Below are 18,311 nucleotides of genomic sequence, written 5' to 3'. Positions count from 1 at the left end.
CTGGGATCTATAAGAAAATTATGAAGAGTGACTATCAACTGGTCTTCGAGTTTGTCAACAAAGTGATTCTCCCTCGCACTGAAAAGAGAACACTTGCTACTGTTGCTGACTTGTACGTCATGGAGATGCTGTGCAGCTTTGAGGCTCTGTGCCTTCCTAGTCTCATGATTGAACACATTCACAAAACAGTTATTGAGAGGAAAGGAGTACATGGACTGGGGTATGGATACTTTCTCACTAAAGTATTCAAGCACTTTCAGATTCCTCTCGGTGTTGGAAAGGTGGGGACAGTTAAACAAACTATCTCTGAGCATACCTTGTTTGAATGTGAATGTATTGAAGGCAGAGGCTTACCAAAAAGCAAGATGGCTCAACTTCTTGAGGACCTGGATCAGCTTAAACATGAGATTGAAGAACTCACTGTGCGGTTGAGTAGTAAAAAGGCTGAAATTGCTGTACTCAAAGCAGAGCTGCTTACTGCACAGAGTGAGGGACCTGGTTCTTCAGTTGTACAAGCTCTGGAGAAAGAGAACAATGAGTTGAAGGCGAACATAACTGCCCTGCAAGAAAAGGTCATCAAGGATAATGATGCTGCCAATGCACGACTCACTCTTGTTATCCAGTCCCTATCTCAAACTCCCCCCCTCTTCCTAAATTGTCAATCAATCCTTCCCTATGTCATTTTTTTGTGTGGCTGATCATCGAGTTGATGGTGTTTTAGTTTGTCTTTAATGTATTTATGTTATAATGGCATGTTGGTTACTTTATTCCTTTGCTGTTCTTCCTATGTTCTTTTGTGATTGCTCTTCCTCTACTGTTTGATTGCTTATTAGCTCTAATCTTGCTCAGTATTTATGTTAACTCAATGGTTTACTGCATATTTTTTTTATGATGCCAAAAGGGGGAAGTAAACTGTTAGTAGCTAAATAAGGGGGAAGTAAAATAAGGGGGAATATACAGTAAGGGGGAATACACTGTCAGGGGGAACAATTCTGGTGAAGATCTCAGATCATATCATTGTTTGTCATCATCAAAAAGGAGGAAAATGTTATTTGTAGTTTTGATGATTTGACAAACTTAGGGACCTCATAAAGGTATCGAGTTTTCTACTTGAGTATTGCAAGTGTCTTGTTTGAAGTATTGCAGATGAAACAAACCCAAGGACCTAGTAGAGGTACCAGGCTCTCATGATGATGAGCCAGTCGACTGCCAGCTGTAGACGGTACAGAAAGTAGGTGCACACTTCCCGATGGCGTCAGAAAAGTGTGACCTTTCCAGCCAATGGCAAAGAAGTTTAGGAAAGTGACTTGCCCATATAAAAGGCATTTTCCTAAACATTTGTTGTAGTTTTTGCAACTTGATAAAAACTTTTCAAGAACTCTTGCAAAGGCTACACAAAGCAAAGGCAGAATTATTCCAAGGACAACAGCAACATCTGGAGCTTTTCGTCTAGTTGTTTAGGAATTTATTCTCTTGTTCTTAAATTGTAAACCACTCCTAAATCTATAAAGGAATTGATGTGTTGTGATAAAGTCTAAGTTGTCCAGTTAGGATAGCTTAGTGGGTAGATTGTTTTCTACTTAGGCTTGTTGAGCAATAGAGGACTGTTGCTTAACGGTAAGATTGATAACTCTTTCTTACGTTTTGGTGTAATCGTGTTTCGCTTTTACTTTTGAAGATTAGTGAAAACGATTGAAAATCCTGTGAGACAGGTCGTGGTTTTACTCCTTTAAGCAAGGAGGTTTCCACGTAAAATCATTGTGTTAATTTTACTGCATTTAACTTTCTGATAATTTTCTGAAGTAAAGTAACGGACCTGGTCCATTACTTAGTAAGTGAAGGCATACATTCTATCAAGTATCATTCGGACGAATACGAAATCAAATCTAAATACAAATTATTTGGTATACAAAGTGATATTGGAAATAAACAAAATAAAATACACATGTAAGATTGATGAATACATATATCATGAATACATGAGTTCTGAATATTGGACAATTTCTTAAATAGAGAAACTATCTTGAATATGTTAGCAACTTTAAAGAAACTATCTTAATAAATAATGTTCTATCACTCTTATAATATGTAAAAAGTTAAAATTAAGTTGAACCCGCATAAAATCGGATAGACTCGCAACCCACCCCACTCCTCATTAGTTTTTCAAAAGAAAAAATTAGCAAACTAGTCAGAATCCTTAACTTAATTAGTAAAAATATCTACACTTTAAAATAATTATTGAATGTCAAAATGTCAATATTTTAGAAAATAATTTGTATTCAAATTTTATTTTTTAAAACAGTCCAACTTTGAATCAAATTCTACATCCATTACCTATTTACACTTCTTCCTATGCTTTAGTACCATTAAATTTATTTTTCATCTTTCACTTTTCACTTTTTTCTTTTATCAAAATTTCACCATTATTCTCTCTCATTGTTGAAGAAGAATTAAATATTCAAATTTAACAATTTGTTCAGATCTATCAATTAATCAAGAGATCTCTCAATTGATAAAGGTATTTTTGAATTCATCATTTATTTTTCGAGATTTGTTTTCAAAATCATACATAATGTTCAATTTTTTGGGTTGTATGTATTGAGGATTTTTCATCATTTTTTTTTAATTTTTATGTGAGTTTGTTAACATATTCATCAAATATTTATGTACTTTAGATTTTTAGAGTTTAAAATAATTTTTGTCGATCTTTTTTTATGATATGTTTTTATATTTCAAATTTAGTAGAATCCACATAAGCATTTAGGTATTGAGTTATTTTGTAAAAGTATTTGAAAGTATTTTGAATGTTCTGTAGTTTGTAGTCAAATTTATTTTTACAAAGTGAAAATCTTAATACAAATCTATATTTGATTATTTAAAATTGTGAATGAATACGAACCAGATAAACTAGTTGGTACAAACATATAATGAGCAAAATAAAATACAAAACTATTGGACTAATGCAACACATAATGAATACATAAATAAACTATATTTTGGCTATTTATAGTTGAGAATGAATACGAAATCAAAATATAAATACAAAACTTTATGGTATACATTAGGACGACTACGAAATCAAATTTAAATACAAACTTTATGGTATACATTAGGACGAATACGAAATCAAATCTAAATCCAAATTATTTGGTATACAAAGTGATATTGGAAATAAACAAAATAAAAATACATATGTAAGATGGATGACTACATATATCATGAATACATGAGTTCTGAATATTGGAAAAATTCTTAAATAGAGATACAAATAACTTCATAAAATTTCAGACATTTTCAAAGATAAATTATAATTTCATAACGTCAAAATAATGCCTTAGTAGAATAAAATGGTTCAAATATGATAATGTATGGTAAATTAACGTGTTTAGAAACAAAAAAAATAAGAAAATTGAATATTGAATTTTTAGAACAATGGTGATAGGCATGTTTTTTAGAACATGATAAAAGAAGAAGAAAGAGATGGAAGTTGGTGTATTTTGTTAAATTATCAACGGAAAAGGTCAAAATTGCCCCTAAATTATGTGAAATAGATCATTTATACCCTTCGTCACATTTTGGGATAAAAAAATACCCCTGTTGTTATTCTAGGAGACCACATATACCCTCAAGAGTTACCTCATATTTTTATTGACTTGGCAAGCCACCCAAACATACAATTGTTAATAAAATTGAGAATTTTAATAAAATATTAAGTGAAAAAATTGTTTCTTTTTAATATTTTTCTCTCTTCTTAATTTCTATTTTTAACAATTATTTCTTTTTTGAGATTTTTACTAAATATTAAAAGTATTGACAATGAATCCTATTAAATGTCAAAATATTGACATTTTAAAATTTTTTCTTTTTCAAAATCCCAGCCTTCATGTAGAAAATTTTTACTATGTGTGAAGCATAACTAGTACTAGTTGTATAAAAATATTATTTTACCAGTAGGACCCATGCTTTTTGGCTTGGTTCTCTTTCTTACTTGTCTCTTTCCCCTTTTTCTTATTTTTTTCTTTTCTCCTAATCTAATTTGAAATCAATTTAATTACTCCCTCAATTTGTATAAAAGAAAATAATTTATTTTAATAAAAATATTTGTTTTATTACTAAATAACTACATAAGATATTAATAAATAAATTTTAAATTTCCAAATCTTATTAATAAAACTAATATAATAAAATGAATCTCTAAAATGAACTATTTATTTTATATATGCAGTGGTGAAGGAAAAAGAAGAGGTAGTGACGGTATTGGTGGAGGAAGAAGTAGTGGTGGTTATCTCATCTCAAATCTCAGTTAGACGTATGCCTAAAGAAGGCTCAAGAGAACTAATTGATAACTTGTACTTACTATGCTTATAACTATGATCATAAGCACAAAACTTATGTATTTGACTTGACTGTTGAGACCACAACTGTTAAGGAATCAAATATAACTTCACATTATATATTAATCTACAAGGCCTCTGTAAATATTCAGGTTGCTTTACTTAGTTTTTACAATCCATGAGATTGTTATTTTGGTGGTCATAATAAATTTTAGATTTTAAGCTATGGACCAGTAATAGAAGACATGAGAATAATCACATTGAGACAATAACAATGACATAAGAAGCAATGCAACATCAATGTATTACTTAGGAGCTTAAATGACACGATTGACTTTAATTGACTAAGAGGATAATTCACCCAACTTGTTGTTGTGAATACCACTTCTATACTAGCACATTGAAGGATAAATTCACAAATGTAGAGTAATGAACGTACATTGAAGTTATTCGACACAACAAGGAGAGAAAATTAACGCTAGCTATATTAAAGATCGTATTTCGTCACTGCATTTTCTTTACTAGGAATAGAATTTTAGAAAATTCACTTCGTTAATATTAATCACAAACATCAGATTTCATGTAAAGGAATTGACCAATAAAACTACCACATTTCAGCCTTTCCTTTAAGGCGTTAATTTTTTATAATTCATGACGAAACTAATGTCAGCAGTTAATCACATTGTGTGCCTCGTAAAATAGTATCTAAACACTTTTAGAGATAGTAGGCCTATATATACAACCTTTTCACGGCTGGTGATTCACTACATCCTCCTTTTATATATCAATACAACTAATTCATATATCATTTTCCAATATAAATTTGTAGAGAATAGCAGAAGAAGAGTATAATTGGGGAACCTTCTGCTAGTCCGAAATTGTTAACTAAGATCAAAAGATTCAACGAAAGAAGAGGAAGCTAGAAAGGAGAAGGAATATTTTGAATAAGAAAAACTTTGATATAAGAGAAGACTATTTGATTTGGGTTGATTACAGACTATGACCACCCCTATTTATACTAGTGTAGGGATGCTTCTAGAAATTATTCTAGAAAGATCTACAAAAAAATCTAGATAATCTTATCTTCTAACTATCTAACAAAATCTAGATTAGTCTGTACTTTACTCTAAGTATCTAATTATCTAGAAGATATTTATACTACCCAATTCTACAAAGTCCTAATAAATATCTAAAATGTTTTTGTACCTCCAAAAAATTATCTTTATTTTTAACAAAGCTTCCATCATTAACAATACACATAAAGTAGTCATTGACATCCCAAACAAATCCTACAGTAAAATAGGAGAATATTGAGTTCAAAAATTTTGATTCATTCATGAGTTCTTAACAAAAATATATAAAATTCTTCTCCTAAATTTGTATTTAAGGAGTGACAAAAATGGGCAATAACCTTAACTCATTTTTTTTTGCAACTTATTCTTTAACTTGAATTATTGAAGAACTTCAACTTCCTTTCACACTTCAACAAAAGGAGAAGAGAAAAGATTCTTAATAACCAAGAAAAGTGAGCAGTTAGCTTGTGAAAAAAATTCTATTCTATATTTACACTAAAGCATAAATAACACATTTTTCTAGTATTGTATGAAAAAATTAAGTTAAATCCATAAGTGTTTTCTCTTTGGTTTGCAGATATGAGAATTTTTTCAAAGACCATATAAGAAATTTTAAGACCGCTATTTTAAGCCTTGAGAGAAATACAGATAGTTGGAGTTATCTAACATTTTTCGAAGTATTAAAATGAGTGAAAAGACCAAGTTATATTGGTCATATATAGTCTTCTTGACCTTAAAAGATCATCTAGAACCTTTGGGCCTCAAAAGACTCCATCGACATAGGCCTAAATGTGATCCATTAGCCTTAAGACCTTTAATTAGATCTAGCCAGTACCGGCTCTTGTCTAAGAATTTTTAGGCTAGTGTCTTGGGGGGTCTCAAATTTCTATGAATAAAAAATTGTGTTTAATTCTTTTATGAAAAAAATATTCCTTCGGTCCTTATTTAGTTATCTACTTTAAAAGTGACATATGTTAAAACATCAATTATTATCATAGGTTAGTTATAATTTTATCCTTAACTTAAAAGATTATGCAATTTCCCAAGTATAATAAATGTATTTTCTGATTCCAAAAAACATGCATTACAACTTAATAGTACTAGAAATTTTCTAGAATTAAATAAGGGAATTTTAGGAAATAAATTATTGTCCTTTCTTGATTTGTTAAAATAAACTAAAAGGACATATGAACAAGTAAATAGGGACAAAGGGAATAATAATTATTTATAATAAAAAGTACATATATATACATTATATATTTTTTGCTAACACTCACCTTATTTATCCTTTTTAACTTTTAATGCTCTCTGTTTCTTAAATCTTTGAAAATTAGAATAATATTCTATCAAAAATATAAATCAATAGTCGAAAAATGTTGAACAAAGTAAATTATAAATATTCTTTTATTTTCACGTAACATTTCATATTTAAGTAGGATATAACAAGTTAACAACTTTTTGAATCAGATACTATTGATTCTAACTTTTATCTTTATTTAAAATTATTCAACTTGTCACTTATAGAACTATATTATCGATTCATATAATAATTGTCTCAATAAAATGATGCTTTCAATGTTAAATTGATAAAATCTTGCTTCAAAATAGTAATTAAAAAAAACTTTTGAAACAATCATTTATAAAAAAAAAGATATAAGTAATAATTTTAATCTAATTTTTTTTAGAAAAATAAATAAATACAAATAAAATTTATTTAAATTTTAGACCCCTAATTAAAATTTCATTTTAGGCCTCAAAATTATGTTAAATCGCCCCAGTATATAGCTCAATTAGGTGATGCAGCTAGTAGTTTAACTAAACCGAACAAGCAATTCAATACTTTATTCTATTTTCTTAATCTTAATCTGTTAGGTCTCAAGTTAACACTTCTCTTTAACTATACCGAACAAGCAATTCAATATTTTATTTTATTTTCTTAATCTTAATCTCTTAGGTCTCAAGTTAACACTTCTCTTTGAACTTTAAGCTCAATTACCACCTTGTTATTTTGAGTTTAAATACTTTCATCGAGGATAACTTGACACAATACGTATTGAAATGTATGGGGGCGTTACAACACCTTCTGATCTAATTCAAATCATCGTTGCTCATATAAGATCGAGCCTTAATCCCTCACCTATACGATAATGCTATGTCACGTATCATATGAGCACAATCAACATATGAATAATACAGGGTGTTACAACGATGATGGTGGAAGAGGAGAGATGCTGGTGACAACAACGGGGTGGGGAATGTAGAGGGATGCAATGGAAAAAAATAGAGTCTTTATGTAAATAATAAAATTGGAGGGTTTTAAAATTAGTATCATTAGCACTAATTGTCAAATTATCACCTCTAATCAATAAATAAGATTTGTATCACCTTTTCTTTTTTAGAAAAAAATAAATAAATCTTTGAAGCTTTTTTAATTTTTTCAACACAAGATTCATTTTCCATCAATAATTTGTTACTTTTCAGAATAATTCCTATGCTTTAATTTTATTGCTTTCAAATTAACCATAGGAGAAAGCAATTATGAACATAATATACTATTAATATCACCAAATTATTTAGTACTACTTAAATATGGTATCTATAAAAGGTATGCAGCACTCATGTAGACGGAACAATTCCAAGGAAAAAAAGAAGGTCTTTTTCTTTTGCCAACTTTTGACGCAAATTTCATTAATTTAAGAGAAAAAGTTTATGACCAAATAGTATGAGCAAGTTAGGAATACAGTAACCAGGAAGCTAAGGTTCATACAATATATGATGGCGTTTTCTCAATTCAGAACTCACAACGTCTAAATTCTGAATACTCTATGGTGTGTGTAAGCATCATATTTGGGTGCAAGCACTCTTCTTCGAGATCACTTATAATCTCCGCTCTGATAATTATAGGAGCCCTTATCATTTTAAAGATAGTATGTTACTTTCTTTGTCAGTGGCGAAAGAGAAGACAATCTCACATCAATCATTCGGATTCTGGTGCAGGACAGTTGCAGCCACAACAAAGCCAGCAACAGTGTTAAGAGGACTTGAACAGACGATTCGAAACTCAGCTAATGAACTTGCCTTGCCGCAATTTTATCTTGTTTTGTAGCTTAGCAACTTCTCCCATTCTATAATGTTTACTTTCTACAATCAAGAATGTCACAAGGCATACATTTTTCAGTTTTTTCATTAATGTTTGTGTTGTCTCTTAATATAAATGGGGTCGTTACTATGTTGAATTGTCTTTAAAAGCTTCAAATTACAACAACAACATAATTCCCAATCAGGTCTTGCAGGTGGTTCCTATGCCTTGTACCAGCAGTACAAGAGCACTCTTATGCTCCTCATGGATGCTGTTAATTTTGTCCTAATTTTCTGTCAGTATTTCAAAATAGATATACATATATATATATATATATGATCTTTTCAAAAGTTAATGAGTGCACGTGCAACTCCACAGATAAAGGTGGGGCCCCTCTGGGTAGAGTGTACACAAGGCTTATCATAACCTCGTGGAGGTAGAGAGGTTGTTTCTGGGGAGTAAGCAAAACATTAACTCCCCGGAAAAGTTATTCGTTATGGATTTAGTACAATGTGCTACAACTCAGCCCCCCTGGTATAGAGAGGAATTAAAAATGGTAAAAATAGGAAAAAGTAGGATTACATAGTAAATTTAGATATTACAATTCAAATTAAAAGGAAGATTAACTATAAAAAGAGTAGTAGAATATTTATTTACTTGCTAGTTGCTATGTTGCTGGATCTCTCAATGTTGAAAACAGGGCAAATCTGTACTTATATATCGTCACAATTGAATCTGCCTCTGGTTAGAAATAACGCATCTTGCAAGAAAAAAATAAATAAAAAGGGTGTCTACATTTAAGCGATTTCAAAATATTCGCAAGCATTCTGTGAAGAACCTTTGCCCTTATCACTAATGCTAGTGCGTCTCACACGCCACATCTTGATTACTCCATCAAGACTTCCAGTGCAAACGGTGCAACCATCTTCATTCTCCTCGTTTACTAGTCTAGGGAACGCGGCAACACACCTAATAGGCCCTCTATGGCCTTGCAAAATAGCTACACAAACATGTTGACAATCTTGTTGTTCCCTAAACCACACTCTACATGTTGAATCAGCTGAACCACTAACCACATAATTAGCCATACTAGCCAAACACATAACAGCATGTGTATGTCCAAGAAGTGCACCTCCATATTGTAATTGCCCTGAAAACCATCCTTTTAGCCAATAATGAATGTAACCATCACTACATCCTCCATAAAGTACCCCACCATCACTAGTTAAGGCTAATGTCTTAACTGGTGAACATTTTGCTGGTAAGGTAACAGTGAGGGAATGTGGCCTATCACCACTACAGAAATTACGACGCCATACACGAACCGTGGCATCATCTGAAGCAGTATAGAGTACACCATCATCACCAACAACAATATCGTTTATCGGATCGTTATGAGCTTGGATTGTTTCTATGCATTTGAGGTCTGAAATTCTCCATACTTTAACTGTTTTATCAAGGGAAGCTGAATAAAGAATGTCATCTGATATGTTAATTGCTAGTGATGATATTGGTCCCATATGCTTCATCTGTCATAATTCATTGAAATGCATTAATATTTATAGCTATATAGTAGAAGATAATATAATGAACTATTTTGTTAGACAAAAAACTCAAGGCTTCAAAAATGCATTAAATTAGATGCCTACAGTACTTTAATCAGAAAGTTGTAGTTGCATATGTAATAATAAATATGCTACCAACCAACATCACAACAATTGTGGTGCACTGGTGAGCTCCACCCTTAATCAAAGGTTTCAGATTCGAGCCCTAGATATCAAAAAATTCATGTTGGGAGTGTTACCCTCCGAATGAATCCTGCAGTATGCAATCCATCGAGGCTCTAATGTGTACGGAAATAAAAATAAGTATGCTACCAGAACTGTCCAAATCAGTGTTTAGTTAGCTGCAATTAATTCAGTACTAGAAATGTCCAAAGCAATAGTGGATTCAACTTTTTTTTTTTGAACTCAAACCAAATACAGATATTCTGAACAGATAGCTACCTAATGACATAAAGTTTTGCACCAGCTGAGGAGTTTTTCTTGGAATAAGCTTTAAAATTGAAAAAGATAGTTTAACTGATTTCCAAAAGGCTCAATACATAGTCACGATATATTATTTAGATACTTGAATTAAGTCTTGTTCTAATCGAACACCTCAACATTTAATAAAGTGGTTCAATTAGACACTTTCGATTCAATATTTTCATTCAAATTCTATAAGTTAATTAAATAAACCACATAAATTATGTCATCTCTTTTAGTTATACCGATCAACCTCAAGTAGAAAATGTCTAGGGTTTTACACTTCATTGAGACAAATGCATATATAATTAATAGAAATAACATATTTTATATGGTTAATTTAACTATCTAATAGATCAATTAATAACTTTGTCAGTTCACGTGAAATACATCCGAACTAATTTGTATTTATGTAATATGAAACGCGTGTCAATTTGTTCAACTTTATACAAATTTAAATGTCAATTTATACACACTCAAATTTCAAAAAAAATATAAAGACCAACTAAGATCAAATTGAAGCGTACTTTGCTAGATAGAATCATATCACACACAAACCAAAAAAGTTGTTATATGCATAATAAAATTGCTACAGCATGTTACTCCAGCAGAGTATTACAGTATGCCATCTTACAGTACTGTAACATTAATGTACGCATTTACTTTCAACTACTATTTTTCGATTCATACTATCTTTCTTTTAAGATTTTCGCGGAAAAAAAAAAGTAAATATAGAAAACTATAATGTTAAATAATTGAGGATGAAAATTACCATTTTATCTCTACCGGAGATGTAGCTTCGAACATAACTCCCAACCTTGGGAATAGTTGCAACTCTTACATGCTTGATTACACCTTCCCAAGTCCTACGCCAAACTCGAATCTTACAATCACCATAGGCTGCGTAAATCATGTCATTAGACACTTGTAACGACACCACCATGGACGATGCCCTCGTCTTAAGATGATCACACTCAGTAAACTCAGGCAACTTCCACACGCGTATCAGATTAGCTTGAGACCCCGTGTAGACAAGACCGTTGGATACAGCAACGGACAAGATCTGTCCGTCCTTTTTCAGGACAGAGGAAATGCACCTGTAACTCGTTTGATGAAAATCCGGATGATCATCACCATCTACTGATTTTGTTGATGGATTGTTTAGTGTGAACGAAAGACGAGGTGTTGAAGGTTGAGAGTATGTATTGGAAGGGAGTGCTGAAGTGCTTATACGAGGCGGAGTATAAGCAAGTTGTTCGGAGAAATTCAATGGCTCTTTAGTTGATATGCTTCGCAAGAAGCTGTTGTTGTGATTATTATTATTATTATTAGGACGTATGGCGAAAGACGGAGCTGAAGAAGATAGTGAATTAGGAGGCTCAAGGTCTATTGGTGAAGCCATTGCTAGGTAGTATCTACTAAGAGAGGAAGAAATATGCTATAATGAAGAGTTGAAGATTATGATGTAATGTAGTGTTTTTAATGAGTTTTAATGCTCTCACCTATCAACAACCCCACAAAGAGGATCCGCCTTCCCTCAATTACCCCTTCAGTCCATTTCGTCAAGTGTACCTCTAGATAAATGACACATCTCTTATTCAAAATTTAAAGCTCAAGATTATATTATATTATATTAATAACTATAGTAATCATAGTTAAATCAACTAATTTTAAAAAGTACTCTCTATATTTGATAAAAATTACAATGTATTTAAGCTTATAATATTTAAGGTGAGAATCAACTAAATAATTTTATGTACTAGTAAACTTTATTCTTCAAATGTTATACTACATTGAGGAACAAAAAAAAATGATGAATTATCAATGTTGGGAAAAAAACTATCAAATAAAAGATAAGAAACAAAAATAAAAAATAAAAAGATAAAAGGTTTTTAGAATTAAACGATATCAAAATTATTCCAAGAAGAAAATTAATGTGGTTATTATACGTTTGAAGGGAAAAGAATACATGTTTTGTTAAAATATTCTTTTTTTATATAATTTTTTTTGTGAAATAAAAGAAACCATTGTTTTAAATAAAAATGTTTTTGAAGATTATTATTTATCACATTAAATATAAAGGGTTCATGTTCAAGAATTTAAATATTAAAATATAAAAATATAAGATGAAATTAATGCTATTAAATAAATATTAAATTTTATATGATATATAATATAATTTTTAGGGATAATGCTCAAGTACTCCATCAACCTATGCCGGAAATCCCAGAGACACACTTATACTATACTAAGGTACTATTACTCCCTGAACTAATTTTATAAGTAATTTTCTATCCCTTTTTGGCCTACATGACATTATTTTGTAGGCCAACGTTGGTTGATTTTTTTTTAACCCAGTGCCACGTAGGCCAAAAAGGGGTAGAAAATTACTTATAAAAAAAGTTCAGGGGTAATAAGACCTTAGTATAGTATAAGTGTGACTCTGGGATTTCGGGTATAGGTTGAGGGGTACTTGTCTATTTTCCTAATTTTTATCAAATTTAGAGAGTAATTTTCTAAAATTAGTTGAATTAACTATGGTCATAATAGTTGTTAATATAATATAGTCTTGACTTTTAAACTTTGAATAAAGCATGTGTTGCTTATCTAGGGATGCACATGGCGAAATGGAGGAAAGGAGTAAACGAGGGGAGCCGGATCCCCACAAAGTATACACTGAAGAAACAACTGTGCAAGAGTTTTAAGTTATGGACATAAAAATATTTTTTGAAATTTCTTAGTCATCATAAATAGATACCCTATATTAATCAGCGGTTTCTTACATAACTATACATAGGACCAAAATAATCAACAAAAAAGTAGCATGTATATGTAATGTATAGATATTATATAAATAGTGTATAATTATGTATATGTGTATATATTATAGGGAAATGGGTAAAAAATGTCCTTAAATTATGTAAAAGAAATAAAAATGTGTTCCCTTTATTGTTTAATTCAAAAATGTCCTAACCGTTAATACTTTGGCTAAAAATGTCTTTAAACTATACGAAAGGAACAAAAATGTCGTCTATTTGTTGTTTGGTCCAAAAATGTCCTCGTCATCAATATTTTGATCCAAAATGTTGTTATTGTTATTTCTTGGGTCAAAAATGCTCATTTTTCAAATAAATATATTATTATTATTATTTAACACATTCTTTTTCTAATACTATATTTTTAAAAAAATTACCAAATGTTAATCCTACTTCTTCAATACAGGAAAAAAAATATTTCTTATTTTATTATCATTACTTTTTATCATCATATAAATATATATATATATATATATATATATATATATATATATATATTGAAAGGGTACATGAAATTATTGTGTTTTAGTTGATAAAATGAGATTAAGAAAAAAAAATTACATTTTTATTTGTTGAAATGATTTTAGAAGAAATAAAACATAAATAGTGTTCTCTAATAATATTTTAATGGTGAAATGGTCTGGTGAACCCTTATACTTGTATCAATTTGTATTCTAGGCCCTCCTACTTAATCTTTTGTCAACTGAACCCTTAGATTCAATTAAAACGAGACTTTCAAGTCCCTCCACCCATGTGTGTAGCTTACTCTCTTTTACATAAATGACATGTCATATCCATGTCAATTATATATTTATCATGTCATACGCCACATCAAATATTATTAACAAAAATGTTAAATAATAATTTTTTTATTTAAAAATAAAATAATAGTGACATTTCTCAACTTTCATTCCACAACCACCATTAGAGATCTTTCACCACATCTTCATTTCTTTAATCCTTTCTTCTTCGAAAATGGTGCCACAAGGACACCGAAATTCATATTATGTCAGGAAAAAAAAGGAGAAGTTCTGAACTCTGTTTTTTTGCAATGCATCAATAAATTACTACTCCCAAATCAATAACAATTTAGTATCCATTTTCTTAGAAAAACTTCAATAAAACAAAGTACTAGCATTGATTGTCGATCGCAACAGAGTACTAATATTGATTCCATCACAAAAGAAAAAAAGTTTAGTAGACATCAACATGTAAAGAAGAGAATCCAGATCTAATCCTATACAACCGAACTTCTTAATCGTTTTCTTCCTTAGTTGTGGATTGCAACATCAACCAACTTCAACTTTCGTCATGGATTGGGAACGGACTAGGACTTAAGAGAGTGACAATGGCTAGGGTTTTGAGGACGATGGGTTAGGGACGATGACAGAAGGAGGCTGAAGCTTTAATTTGTTTTTGCTTTTTATGTTAATTATTTAATCAATTTTCCAAAGCAAATTTATTACTCTTACTCTCTTTTTAAAGCGTTTGACACCACGCTCTATATTGAGTCAGCAAAAAAATGCCACATAAATTTGGTTAATGGTCAGAAGATTTTAAAAGTTTCATTTTAATCGAGTTTATGGGCTCAGTTGACAAAAGATTAAATATAAGGGTTTAGAATACAAACACATACAAGTATAAGGATCCATCAAACCATTTCGCCTATTTTAATTAGAAAGAAGATGTGTTTAAAAAGAAAAAAAATATTCATAAAAGGCGCACTTTTTGACCCATTTTGTAACTATAGGGGCATTTCAGGACCAAAGTATTGACCGCAAGAGTATTTTTTGAGCCAAATTATTGACTGTAAGGACATTTTTGAGCTAAACTATAGAGGAAGAGCATTTTGTTCCTTTTACATAGTTTAAAAGCATTTCTGACCATTTTCCCTATATTATATAATTATGTATTTACATTTATAAACAAAGTTTATACCATATTTACACATGGCAAGAGTATTAGAGATTTTTTACTTTTTCTGTACGACAATATACCTGGCTACCTCAGTCATGCCAGCGTCGACCTTCTTGAGTGCCTCAATCTTTGCATTCATGGCATTGCTAGTGCTCAACGCCTCGATGAGGCTACACTCCAACAAAGTAAAGATGAATCATATATACTTCAATTTGCATACGCCCCTCAAAGTCACTTTGGATGTTCTGAATCTCCTTGAGAGTATCCCCCTCAAGAACACTTAAGGTACTCTCAACCTCCCCCAAGTGTTGGCAGAATGTCTTGAAGATATCCATCCCCACATCAACCTTCATAAACCACTCTCTCCCGAGCGAGACATAATCAGGTTGGACCTCCACATCATCCTCGCTCACCTTAGTGGTAGATAATTCTTGGAATGTAAGTCCTTCGTTTGACTCAACCTTGGAATGACATCTCCTAACTCTTGTTGGCGGTGTTGCTCTTTTTGTTTTGGCATTTCTTGCTAGAGGCATATTGGGAACAATTGCTTGGGCATGAGCAATGTTGAATTCTCTTAGAAGAAAATTGGACCCTACGATGGGGCTTCAGGTAGGGTACAGAGAACCTGCGGGTTCGACCCTTGTTTCCTGCTCATAGTTCTTTGTAAATTTCTCACGGAAACTTCTAATAACTCGTTCATTTTTGTATTTTTAAATAGATTTCACCCTTAAAACGAACTCATATTCCTCCTCTTTGTGTTCTATTGTTGGTTGTCATTTTTGACCTTACTCTAATATCACATTATCATGTCCTTAGTTTATAACTAAGCACATGTGTGATACTTGACTACTCACCCATGTTCTTGCATCACATACTTTCGATCTTGCTATGCTACGTCATCATGACTCGAAAACACTAGGATTCTCTAGGAGAATGGTAGAACGAATATAAATGAATATATTGCAAGAAAGAATTGTTTTGTAGAGAACTTGATTGATTTTTATGGGATAAGGCACAAGTATCCCCTTGAACTATGAATGAAATCCTAGAGACACACCATAATTAATCTAAGGTTATATTACCCCATGAACTTATTTTTTAAATAATATTGTACACTTTTTGGGTTCTGTGACACACTCCGTGACTCCACATAGTAGAGGCGCATGAGCGATGTTTGAATGTCATGTAGGCCCTAACCGTGTACCAAAATTACAAAAAAAAAAACTAGGTTCATGGGGCGAAGGGTAATAGGTCTTTAGTTTAGTTAAGACGTATCTTTGAGATTTTGGTCATATTTATACCTTTTTGTGCATATATTTGATTTCTTTTATGAGTAGAAATACAAAGGTTTTTGGTAGAATGGTGATCGTGTATGTGTAGGTATACTACATAAAAATGATTTTTTGTGGTAATAGTTTAAATGTCGTTAAAAACATATTTTTAACGGTAATTAGTACTCTTTGTAAATACCCCTAAAGCCTATAACGACACCAGGTTAAATGCATCAAGCCATAATAAATAGTCTCTCACCGGAATCATATCTCATCGTCACATTATCACTAGCTGGAACCATTTGCCATCGACTTTATATCAATTTGCTAGTCAGAACCATTTTTCATCGGCTTAATAATCACTTACTAGCCGAACAAATTTCCCATCGACTTTATATCACTGGCCAGAACCATTTTTTATCTGCTTTATATCACTAGCCACATTTCCCATTTGCTTTATATCACTTGCTAGCAGTAACATCGACATCATAAAGACTTGCAAAAAATGATCTCGACATCAAATTATCACATGTCTCATCACAATGTTCAATAATCGATGCGCATCAGCAAAATATCACACCATATGGAGGAGACAACGATACAAGCAATTCAAGTCCATATTCATGCTATCAAGCATATAATCCATTAATCCATAAGGGTCACAACAACAAAATTTTGATCATCATCGCATAGCCTTTTCAATTTCAACTCTTTTATTCGTTAAGATATATCAAGTGGACAATTAACGCTTTACCTCATTCCAAATTCTCCTAATACACAAGCAACAATTGGAATACACAAATTCTTACATGGTTTAGGAGATCACTTGCCTTAAATCAATTAACAATGACTCCAAAAGTTGGGTTTTTCCTTCAATCATTTTCAAAGTCACACAATCTATAACAATCAAGTATTCACAATCACTCACCGGAAACTACAATTTCCACGAGAAATGAGTTAATCAATTCAAAATCCAATTTCAAAATAGAGGTTTGAATCTAGAAAATAATACTTAAAATGATGTTTAATACTTTAGGAACTCATTAGTGAAAATCATTTCGAAAAAGGGATCAGTATCACCATTTTAGATATGAAAAAACTCACGTTCTTGAAAAACCTTGTCATTTTCCAAATCAAATCTCAAATTGTGATGTTAGAATCCATAATTAATCATAGGGAAATGAAGTTTTATAAACATAAAAGCTTGCCCAAATGATTTGCACAAGAAAACATTTCACAGATTGTTTCAAAGGGTTCCCCAAGCTCGAAATTGAAAAATGGGGCTTAAACCCCAACATTTGCAGTTCAAAACCCCATTTGATGTCGCTTTTTCGAACCAGGTTTCTCTTAAGCGAACCCCGTAAAACTCAGAGGTCTCTCTTTTGCGAATTAGGTTCTACTTAAGTGGTCATCACTAGAGCGAACCCTGACCAAAAGTTCACTCTCACTTTTGTGAACCACATTTGGTTTAAGCGACTATTGTTAGAGCGAATCATGGTTCACCTAATTAAGCAAAGACTGCAGCACCAGAAATATTAACCAACACTGAAAATATCAAAAGGACCCTCAAAATTCGTTCGGAACCCAGTGAACACAAATTATCTGTGTAAATCAATTATAATCGACATTCTAGACTCAATGAAACCTTCAAATCATGAATATGAGGTCTCTTTGGCCCGACATTCATGAAAACTATAAGAAACTAACTCATGCTTAAAAAAGCTAAAAAAAGAAGAAGCTCGAGACCTCTCAAAAATTTACCAAAACCTCATCTAATCCTACAATCATCTCCCA

General features: G+C 31.5%; 1 protein-coding gene across 1 annotated transcript; it reads right to left on the bottom strand.

Annotated features, from left to right (window-relative positions):
• Positions 1-9,040: 9,040 nt before the first annotated feature.
• Positions 9,041-12,004, bottom strand: LOC101255969 (protein JINGUBANG-like). Its single transcript, XM_004252451.5, has 2 exons — positions 11,286-12,004; positions 9,041-10,015 (listed from the first exon to the last, which is right to left on the bottom strand). The coding sequence occupies exons 1-2, from the start codon at positions 11,913-11,915 to the stop codon at positions 9,284-9,286; spliced, it is 1,362 nt and encodes a 453-aa protein (XP_004252499.1). The 5' UTR covers positions 11,916-12,004; the 3' UTR covers positions 9,041-9,283.
• Between the last annotated feature and the right edge of the window lie 6,307 nt (positions 12,005-18,311).

Source organism: Solanum lycopersicum, chromosome 12, assembly GCF_036512215.1.
Source record: "Solanum lycopersicum chromosome 12, SLM_r2.1".
NCBI classification, from domain to species: domain Eukaryota; kingdom Viridiplantae; phylum Streptophyta; class Magnoliopsida; order Solanales; family Solanaceae; genus Solanum; species Solanum lycopersicum.
This window is presented reverse-complemented; position numbering and strand designations above follow the sequence as displayed.

Bases quoted from the DNA above. Each gene is read 5' to 3' on its own strand.
- LOC101255969 (XM_004252451.5), bottom strand. From the start codon at position 11,915: ATGGCTTCACCAATAGACCTTGAGCCTCCTAATTCACTATCTTCTTCA. The intron at 10,016-11,285 runs GTAATTTTCATC...GAATTATGACAG, and splicing joins TCTCCGGTAGAGATAAAATG to ATGAAGCATATGGGACCAAT.